This window comes from Onychostoma macrolepis, chromosome 10, assembly GCF_012432095.1.
Source record: "Onychostoma macrolepis isolate SWU-2019 chromosome 10, ASM1243209v1, whole genome shotgun sequence".
NCBI classification, from domain to species: domain Eukaryota; kingdom Metazoa; phylum Chordata; class Actinopteri; order Cypriniformes; family Cyprinidae; genus Onychostoma; species Onychostoma macrolepis.
The window spans coordinates 15,791,574-15,803,091 of NC_081164.1; the positions used below are offsets into that span (position 1 = coordinate 15,791,574).

Below are 11,518 nucleotides of genomic sequence, written 5' to 3' on the forward strand. Positions count from 1 at the left end.
GTCGTTAGAACGGCTGTAACTGTTATGCAGTGCATAAGTGCATTAAGTGCATTATGCTTTCATCAACTTTACAGGTGATTGTAGCTATATGGGCGCTTAGTTTTTCTTGTTGTTTAATACACTTGGCCAAAATCTCAAATTAAGCGCTTATGCACATAATGCACAGGATATTTAAAACGTATATAGACAGCAAATAACTAATTCTTCTCCACTCTTCAAACACACAAAACATTATCCTTTACTGACATAGTGTTTGAGTAAAGAAAACGCTGTACTATTCAAACACCAATTATTTATTCACCCTTGCATTGCGAAAAGCAACGATTTGGGACAAATATAATGTAATTTAATAGAAAACTATGTGAATGGCGCTCTGTTCCGTAGCAGGCTTTTCTGTGGGCTGCATTTAAATGCGCGTCTGGAGTTTCCCTCTCTGTGCAGCGCGCAGTGTCAAGTGTCAAAATAAACAACACGTGCGGTCAGTGATTTCCGCCTCTAGAGGCCGCTCTCGTACTGTATAATACCAGCGGACCCTTCTCAGCCATTCCGGCAACGGTTGCAAACCGGAAAACTATCGGCATGGATTTTTGCCGATAACCGATAGTTGTGGCAATCAACTATCGGTGCCGAATAATCGGCAAAACCGATGAATCGGTCGACCTCTAATAAATATAGCTATACATTTTCTGCCCCCATATCTTAAATTATGTGATAATTCTATGCATTTAATACACTGAATCTTGCAATGAAAGAAGGCACTCTAAATGCGTACACTGCACACACTAGTTTAACCTATGTTAACGGAATCATTCATTCTCTGCCAGCAGGTGTCGCTTTTGCCAGTAATATGTCGGTTTTCCAGGTAAAGGCAGAACACAAAGCAGCACAGCTCCGGACTTTGAACTTTGAACAGCACTCATGTTTATTTAATGAAATCATAGCCTTTTGAATTTTAATCGTCACATTCAGCCATATCGCAATTCTGGTCTTTCCATCCCCAAATTTTAGACCTCTTGAAATCATAAGACTTTCTTGTACATTTTAAGACTTTTTAAGGCCTTAAATTTGATACAACTAAATTTAAGACTTTTTAAGACCCCGCAGAAACCCTGAGTAATGGAGTAATGGCCTTTTATTTGTTCCCCACTAAATGTTATTTCACTAAATGTTTAGATTTTATAAAATTGTGCACTCATGATTTTTCTAGAATAACTTTTGCTGCTAAATTATCCACTAACCTAGTTTAGAATATTATTTTTGTCATAGTTTGTGAGTATATATATTTTCATTTGTTATTTTTCATTAAAATGAAGTTGTCTATGTTTAGTAGATTGTGTTTAACACATGAAAGAGTGACGATCAGGTCAACACAGAGAAGTATAGAAATTCTACATTGACTAAAAAAAAACTGCACTGGTATCGGATCGAAATCAGCCGATACTCAGAATTTTCTGGATCAGAAAAAATGGTATTATTGCATCCCTACTCGATATACTGCCCAGCCCTACCCTACCCAGGTGAGCACACTCCCACCAGCGGACAGAGAGCATGCCTCGGAAAATATGTCACGTCAAATATTTACCGTCAAATTTTGTGGAAACTGTAATATTTTTTTCAGTATTCTTTGATTAATAGTAAGTTCAAAATAACAGAATTTATTTGAAACAATAAATTCAACAATTTGAAAAAGTGTAATTATACATTTGAAACAAAGTATAATTATAAAGTAATATTATAAATGTATACACACAGTATACACGCATGTAAACAAAAACTTTTATTTTGGATGCGAATAATCATTTGACATATATACACACACACTCACTCACACAAATCATGTTGGCTGTCATGTATGTTTTGTTGACCTTGGTTATTTTGTATTTGATTTGTTACCTGTAAATAGTATGTTTGTTTGCATAATAATAAAAAAAAAAAAAAAATAATAATAATAATAATAATATACGGTTTTATTCTGATTAAAGCTTTAATACAGTACGGCAACCGCACACGCGTCCATGTATAACGCTTCTCATAGCTATGTGAAAACGTATAATTGGAACAGTTTGTTGGAGCTGATTTGACGATCTGAATGAGAGAGAGAGAGAGAGATGCAGAGCAGGGCGACGCGGGGAACAGTATTAAGAACGGCTGTTTTAGAACATTAATTTTGAAACTTGTGAATCGATTAGAATCATTAGAAGACAGAATCGCGATTCATATATGAATAGATTTTTACGTGCACCCCTAGTTTTCTCTTCCTCTTCTCTAAAGCAGCACTGCATGGCCTCGCCCCCTTCCTTACATGTTCCCGAGGGCGGGGTTTATCTGGTCCGTGACGTATCAGACCCGGGAAGTAGTTCGTTGTAGTCCCTTACCAGCCGTTCTTGTAGGCATTAAACTTCCAGAATTTTAAAAGACAATATCTCTGTTTGCATTGAACTTTCAGCACTGCAACTTTGCAGATATTGTTTATGCTCAAACAGCAACATTACACACTAACTAACGTTAAAAAAGTGAAATTGCAATCAACCACCCCTTTAAAAAATTTTTATCGCGTTAATCACAGTCATGGACTGTGATTAATCGAAAATTTAAAATACTAGGATTTACCTGTAAATGTGTTGAAAACAAATGCATGACAAACTAGTTTAAGGAAACAGAACCTTTCACACTTCCGCCAGGTATGAGACATAATCCTTATTATTCTTTTATCATTATTATTTTGTTTTTATTCAGCCATTATCAGCCTTTAAACTGGCAATAAAACGTTTACCAAGCCACATCGCTTCAATCCCAGGATGCATTTACCCAACTATTATCAAAAGTTTTTCTAAATAAATACAACAAAACATTTCTTGCGACCTTACATGAAGTATTATGACAAAATGCATTATGAAGAAGAATTGGACCTGTTCTGCAGGTGCATTAAAGCTAACATTAGCATCATGCTTCATAAGACAATTTATTTATTCCTCAGAACTCACTTCAAACCACCATCGAGTGTTTGTAATAACTTCCTTTTGCGATCACATGTGGAATTTGGTCGTTTACTGTTGTTAAAATATGCTATTTATAGCCTTTTATATCGCTGCACAAATTAGCATTTCAGACGTACACATTCATCGTAATCGTGTGTTCATTATCTTATATAATCTATAGTGGCTGTTGTCAAGTTTATTTCTGCTGTGTAAAAGCAAAGTCTCTTTAAGACAAGTCATGTCACTCGGCGGCCATCTTTGAAACACCTCTCAGGCATCCAAATGCAGCTCCTATCTCTTTGAATGGGGGAACATCAAATTCTCCAAAACTGTTCACTAAGCTTACAATTAAATTTCATACTTGAAATCACCAAAGAAATCTGACGACAACTGTATCATAAATGTTGTTTCTTTTGCTCAAATAGCGTTATAAAAAGCTTATTTTTCAGGCTAGATCAGCCAGCGCGCATGCGCAGTTCTAAGCGCACGTCTCAAAACGTTGACCATTTCTATAGCAACCGGGACTTCTAACTGCAGCTGCAGTGACGCGTTGACTTTGCTGATTAAGTGATTGGCTCTTTCATTCAGAAGGCGGGGCTTCCTGCGATTGAGCAGCCATATTGAGCGTTGCATTTTTCTCCATTCAAAACTATACGAGTGACATGTCTTGGGTATTCTATAGTCTTTGGTAAAAGCCTTAACATGTATGCTCTGGCTGAAACTCACGTTGTTTGTGATGTTACAACCGCCTCTCCGTTCTTAAGTTGTCAGGGATACATTCCAAGTATAATACACATTAGTAAAAAGATCTATTTTAATTTTTATTTGTCTAATTACACTTTGGGCGGCCGCGGTACATTATAAAAGTAGCCCAAAAAAACGCAACCCACGGCTCTGTAATTTTTTCCCACGACTGTATTTTCAAAATAGCCCACTTGTGCCACTACCCTGGCAACACTGGTTCACTGTACCCTCATCACACAATGATAGATGACCTTCCGCGCTGCGATGATGGGAAGAAGTTGGGGTCAAACCTTATCAAGCGATTAATTTGCGTAAAAAAAATGTTAACGTTGACACCCCTAATATATATATATATATATATATATATATATATATATATATATATATATATATTACTACCTCTTTACATTTAAGATGAAAAACAGAAGAACATGAAACATTTAAAAAACATTTAAAAAAAACACAACAGTCTCACCTCATTGTGGGGTAGACCAGCTGCAGAAAAAATGGGAATTTTTTGGCCTCTTGCAATACTGTTCATTCCATCAATGGCAGAGATGCCAGTCTGGATCATTTCCTCAGGATAAATACGACACTGAGGATTAATCGGCTGACCTACAGGAAACGGGAGGAAATTGGATGGTACACATATCATCAATACTCAAAAATGCCACTGATGACTATTTCTGAGCGTAATAAATTATGTGGCCTCATTGAAATGTACCATTAATGTCTAAGTAGTCCTCCGCCAACACCATAGGTCCTCGATCAATTGGCTTTCCTGAGCCGTTGAAGACCCGACCTGTAACAGACTTCTAGTTTTAGCAAGTACACATGATAAAAAAATATCACATGGCTTCAGTATGTCTCCTTTTTTCTTCTTACCCAGCATATCCTCAGACACAGGCATGCGCAAAATGTCTCCTGTAAATTCACATGTGGTTTTTTTGGCATCGATACCAGATGTTCCCTCAAACACCTAAAAATGAAATGAGATAATCAAATTTCCACAATGGAGGAAAAAATAAATAAAATGTAGGTATTTCAGAAGGTCTCGCTCCCAGACCTGGACCACAGCTTTGGAGCCTATGACCTCCAGCACTTGTCCGCTCCTCTTGGTGCCATCAGGCAGAGTGAGATGAACAATCTCAGCAAACCTAGGGAACTGAACCACATGTTACTAAACAACCAGTTAACATTACGTCAAGAACTTTAGTGTAGTCAAACAAACAAATGAGATGATTGCCTTTGCTTCTGAATGCATGGTTACAGACAATAGACAATAATGAACATCTCAGTAATGGTCTATCTGTAGATGCTGTAACTAGATGGGTAACTGAGTAGACGTGGCCAAGTTGTCATTACCATTTACATGAAAATATTTTATTTTGGTTTTTATTTTATACTCAATAAGCAAGCAGACAGCTGTGATGCCACATTAGGATGCATTATGTTTCTAAAACACAATAAAAATCAGACATGTAACAACGGTAATAAATAATATAGAAATCCAATACCTTCACATGATCCAAAATCACCAGGGGTCCATTAACACCAGCAACGGTTTTATACGCTGTACATACAATAAACATCAATGTCAAGAGTATTTTTGCGGTCTAAATCAAATTACAAACACAACTAAGTTACACAAGTTTTTTTTTTTTTTTTCTTTAACTACATGAAAAAAGATCAGTAAGCTAAGCACTGCATTAAGAAAAATAAATACAGTAAAAAATAAAGCACATATCACCTGATAAAATATGACATCACGTTATGGTCAAAGTGTCTTAAAAAAAAATAAAGAAAAAGAATGAGCATGTCATAATATACAAAAACATAAATCCTAAAAGAAAGAAATAACAGAGATGCTCATAATCAGAAAAGAATAGGTCATGATGCCTTAGAAATGTGTTATTCATAAAATTGTATTTATCTATTTGCTCAAGAAATTAGCCTATTTTTTTTCCCAACTAAAAAGACTCCATATATGAGAATTAACCAGTTTAAATATCAAATCTGTTAAAGATCCTTACATGTTGTGATGTCATCAATGCATCTAATGATGCTGCCCTCTATGGCAAGCCAATTTAACATTATTCCTTAAAACTAATCTGGATTTTTTGTTACTAGTACTTATTTTTATTTCTAGTAAAACAACAACATTCAATTAGTAACCAGGATTCTACTCACTAGCAACTATTATTTAGAATAGATATCAATACCAGAGACCGTAGATATATAAAGACGGAGCACTCATATTACTTATGAATGGGTGAAAGTGCAATGCACAATATGGTAGAATAGTCCCACCTTATAAATAAAAGAGCCAATCGTTAATTGGTAAGTCATCTTGTCATGGCAGCTGCTATTAGAAGCTACAGTTACAAAACTGTCAGTGTTCTATGTGTTATAAGCTTTTTTTAACAATTAGTGTTGCCAAAAGTTCCGACAGCAATACCATTTCCCACGAACATTTGAGCACTGTTGAGCAGCCAATCACAGACGTATCTGTTGAGCAATTGAACACAATGACCAATCACCACTGTTGCATTCAGCACTGAATGGTATTGTGGTCGGTACTTTTGACAACACTATTAACAATAATTTAACAATAAAGGCAATTGTTGTCAGATTTGATTGGTGATTTCAAACATGAAATTTTATTTTAATATTACATATTTGGAGGTGAACATATTTGGAGAATTTGTTTCCCATTCAAAGATCTGTACCTGTATGACTTAAATAGCTGGCTGAGAGGTGTTTCAAGAAGGCCGCAGAGTGAAATAACTTGGGACTATTTTGTTTTTCTGAGATATATATTGTGATATGAAAATAATAATAATAATCATCAATGAATGGGGTGATTTTGTAGGTGAGTAAATCAGCATAGAAAATAAACAAATTACAAGTACAGATAAATATAATAGAACAAAGATATTTGGAAAAAAAAAATCAATGAAGGGGGTGATTTTGTAGGTGAGTAAATCAGCATAGAAAATAAACAAATTACAAGTATAGATAATATAATAGAACAAAGATACAAATGAAATAAATAGTGCTTTACATTTTTTTAACAGTATTCAGGCACAGAAATTGAATAATCAAATGTAAAATAACACTGCAGTCTTCACTGTATAAACTGAATCTAATAAATCTGTGTTAAAGCTACAAAAGTGATTTTTCTCTGTGTTTTGTTGTTTGATTAACATTCGTGGCACAGAAAGCCTCATTAAACTGCTGTGAACCAATATACTGTTACATATCCATTTTCTTTCAATTGTTTACCTTCACCTAAGCCATATGCAACTTACAAGGATACTCACAGAGACATGCATTTTGACAATTTCACACAAACAGAGGCAGAAGTGAACAGAATTCAGTGTTCACATGCATCTGCGTGGCTCTCACAGTGTCTACACCGGACAAAATACTGAACCCATTATAATCAGTGATGCTGTCTACAGACGTGGCACAGCACGGCACGGCACGACACTAGGGCTGCCACTAACGACTATTTTTATTTTGATTAATCTATCAACTAATTTATCGATTAATCTAAACGATTAATTTCCCACAAAAAAAACAACAATTTTATTTTACATTTATGCATTTACATTTATGCATTTACATTTATGCATTTACATTTATGCATTTACATTTATGCATTTAGCAGACGCTTTTATCCAAAGCGACTTACAGTGCATTCAGGCTATACATTTTTTGTTTTGTAAAGTATAATTTTATTAAACTATACTTTATTAAATCAAATGAAATCCAAATTTCTATGAAATCCTTTTTTAAAGCAAAAGTAAAGTGCAACATAGAGTGCAAGAAGCAAGTATCCATCTCAGTCCAAATCACTGAAATCAAAGTTCAGTATTATAGCATAAGAATGACAACATATCCACGTGTTCTAGTCTACTAATAATACAATTACAATCAAAAAACACTTTTTTAAAGGAGTATTTACCAGAAATATTATTTACCAGAATTTATTTAGGAGAAAAATGTAAATGTGCAGTATTTCTAAAAAAGTTTAAAAAATAAGTTTTATTTAAAAACTTATTTTTTAAATAAAATCAATTAATTGGAGATGCTTTTGGTTATTAAAATTTAAATGGAATCCAGAAAATAAAGGAAAACAGAATTTGGTAAAGATAAAACTGTAAAACTCAATTAATTAGACAGGCTTTTTGATTAAAAGAAGTATAGAACAATTAAAATGGAAAAAAAAATTAATTTGGAAATAAAACTGATTTCATAGGGCCCTATAATTATTATATATATATATTTTTATTTTTTTATTTTTTTATTTTGTGGTAATAAAAATAGATGTAAATGAACAATAGCTTTTAAAATTACTTAAAATACATATAGCAATGATAATTAGTTCAAATAAAGTATCAAAAGCAAGAAATCATATGGTTTTATTGAACAAAACTATTAAAATACATAACATATTATAAACAATAGAGCTAATGTACACATTACAAAAAAGGCCTGCAGGGGGTGCCAACAGCCTGGCGATCTTTTTACATATTACTGTGCGATCTTGTTTAATATTGACCAAGCACCATTTAATTCAAATGTCCACTTAATCTTTAATATTTGGCCATTTTCTTAGGACAGAAATACTATAGCCACTGTAATTAAATGAATATGTGGACATCTAAACGTGTAAACTCAGAGTGAGGGTTTGAGCTTTTATTTTGAAACCGAGATGTATTCTCCTGTGTTTGCGTAGATTTATAAATGATTTACTTTACAAATCTGATGAAATGGCGCACGTTGCGTTCCCAGATGAAAATTATAATAAACCCAAACTCACAACAACATGCAGAGATGGAGTTTGAGCCGCTCCACACATGTAAATGATAACAGTTCCTGTGGAACTACTGTGAACGGAGCCGCTGTGTGACGCACGTACTTAACCTACACGCATGTAAATAATTAAAGCGCATATACTGTATTAGAACTAGGGATGTGCGCTACTACTAATTTGACTGCCGTTTAAATGGAAGTTTTGTATCCGACTAGTCGTCTAGTTTAAAAGCTAGAAACCCCCAAAAAATGGCAAAAGAAAAAAAAAAACTGCGTGTATAACAGCCTACACTTGAAATACTTAATCTTTGCATCACACTGTCAAATCCCTCAATGAAATCTGCTAAAAATAGGTCACGATTATGCCGTATGCTTGCCTCACGTTATCATCATTTAATTTTAGGCGGTCGTTAAACAGAAAATAAGGAAGAGAAAAGAGCCTGGAAATCCCGTACCACCACCGAAGTGGGTCTTAGAGGAATAGACGGCGCGGATGGGATCGCGGACCGCAGCGGCGGGTTGTAGTGTATGACATGAATGACATTTGCTGGCTTTGGCTAGCCTCCAAGCTAACGCATACGTGCCTGTATTGAATATGATTACGCATCGCTCCAGTAGAGTTATTGTAAGCCAATTTGACATTACACAGTTTACACAAAACTTTTCCGTTTCCTTCTAATTCAAAATAATCCCACACCTTGCTGGTTCTTCGCGTGGTCATTTTGAGCTCGCCGCAACTGACATGAAAAAAACGCATGCGAGGTCTGAGGTAAAAATGTAGTTTCCGCACAGATACACTTTTAAAAATATTTATATATTCAAATATTTTGATATTTATTATTTTTCAAAAGTTTGATTTTAGCTTGTTGTTAAAATGTTTTAAATGTAACGTTAAAATTATGGTAATTTTTTTTCTCTCTCGTGTAATCGACTATTGATTTCAGTGTCCACTAGCAGGAGCTGTACCGTTTAGTCGACTAGACCCGCACATCCCTAATTAGAACTGCATCGCATATAATTATTTAATTAAATCATAGCTTTTGTGAATTCAAGATTATGCTTAATTATGATTTTAAATGGGTAGAAAACAGTCTAATAATGTGTTTTATGGATTCTCATCCGTGAAATGCGCCACTTCCGGTATTTTGCCGGTTAGTCGACGCGAGCAAAATGAAGTCGAGGATGTTAAAAAATCAAATAGTCGAATAAAACCGACGAATCCCAAAAGCCCTACACATGACACAACAGTAAACAGGTGCCTCATTCTATTTATGACATGCTGACACAAAGTTCAAATGATTTGCAACGGTCGCTTTGTGTGAGCAAAGAACGATCAGTATAAATATAACGATCAGTATACTAAACATCGCATATCCTGCGATGTGACTACCGTGGATGCGCACATCACCATATTGATGCTGAAACGATATATCGTGCAGCCCTACTTGGGACTTTGTTTGTACTTCTTCTAATAGTCACTAGTATCTTTAGTTTTACTAGTAACATCTCATTAAATATTATTTATTTTCTGCTTCCAGTAGTAACAGATATCTATTCCTTTGTTACTGGTAACAAATTTAACATTTTTGTCATTACATTTTGTTATTTTTGCCATTCTATGGTGGTCTGTCGTTCAGATATTGAATATTCACTTAAACTAGTATTACAATTGTTTCTTGTAACAACATTTTTAATTGGTAGTAGTACTCCTGTATGCTACTTTATAAGAAATAATAAGTAATGAAAAAAGGACAAGTAAGATAATTGCAGATACTATTTAAAGGACTACTCTAAATGTTAAAACGGCTTGCCATGAAGCCATCACGATGCAAACCTAAAACCTGCATCATATTTAATTTTTTTAACGTTATATGTGGTGAAAACCAAACGAATCATTAAATTGATGTTAAGATCATGCAATTAGACGTAAACAATATGCATTTGCAAAATATTCTCTAATTAGCAAGATGACACTCAATTCACCTGATTGCGAATATGGATCCCAGATGCACAATATCAAAAATGCTATAAATTAGAAGCTAAATGTCTGCAGCTGAAAATAACATGATGAGGATGATTAGCAGATGCAGTGTAAATACAGAGCGCGTCATTCATTCGTTGCGACATACACACATCGCTACGGGGATGGGTTTGTTTGTACGGGCCCTTCACAGTCAGCACTGGTCACTCACTTAATCTCGGCTGAGAAATGTAGTCACGAGTCACGGCGAGGACATTTTCCCGAACGGCGACGTGTTTGCTCCCGGTAACAGCAGATGATATTTCACTCACGGCTCCGCTCACCATTCCTCTAAGAGCCTTCATGATGACTATACTACACAAAAATCACTACTGTAGCTATGTAAGCGTGAGAACACGGCTGCACATGCGCAATAGTGCTTACGTGGTTCTCCCCCCTCAAAATCGACGCAGTGAACGATGACGCCCTCTAGAGGTGTCTGTGTATGGCACGATCCACATGTGATAGTATAAATATGCTTTATTATATTTCATATTATTAGAAAAACAACGTGAGTAAAGTATGAGTTGAACTGAAAATTCAGAAAAATTTATTTCAGAATTTAAGCGTATTTCTGTTTCCATTTGTTTGAATGATACCAGCTCTAAATAGACTTAAATAGTGCAGAATATTAAATATTTTACAACATTTTACATTACATTTTGTTTATTTTCATTTTAAAAATTATTTTGAATCTGATTTTATTATAGGCTATATATATATATATATATATATATAATATTACAGAAAGAGAGAGATACTGATAGATAGATAGATACTTCAATATGTATGTACTTCAAAATTAGTTTAAATAACATGTAATTATTATTTTTACAATTACTGTAAAAGTATTAAAGAAACTGTATTTACGACTGCATATTAATTTACAAAAGAAATTTCAAAATGCTTAAAAATAGACTTCCATTCATATTTTAACTAAAAATATTGACATTTA

The 11,518-nt window shown here is 34.4% G+C and overlaps 1 protein-coding gene and 1 long non-coding RNA gene across 2 annotated transcripts in view; one reads left to right on the top strand and one right to left on the bottom strand.

Moving 5' to 3' along the window:
- Positions 1-10,948, bottom strand: part of atp6v1b2 (ATPase H+ transporting V1 subunit B2) — a 40,400-nt gene extending 29,452 nt beyond the window's left edge. Inside the window, exons 1-6 of the mRNA XM_058788789.1 lie at positions 10,736-10,948; positions 5,240-5,295; positions 4,789-4,887; positions 4,608-4,701; positions 4,447-4,524; positions 4,198-4,337 (exon numbers count right to left, since the gene is read on the bottom strand). Coding sequence (XP_058644772.1) covers positions 4,198-4,337; positions 4,447-4,524; positions 4,608-4,701; positions 4,789-4,887; positions 5,240-5,295; positions 10,736-10,868 — 600 coding nt within the window. The 5' untranslated portion in view covers positions 10,869-10,948. The remainder of the gene's footprint in view (positions 1-4,197; positions 4,338-4,446; positions 4,525-4,607; positions 4,702-4,788; positions 4,888-5,239; positions 5,296-10,735) is intronic.
- Positions 1-11,518, top strand: part of LOC131547977 (uncharacterized) — a 200,075-nt gene that overhangs the window by 5,013 nt on the left and 183,544 nt on the right. The window lies entirely within an intron of this gene.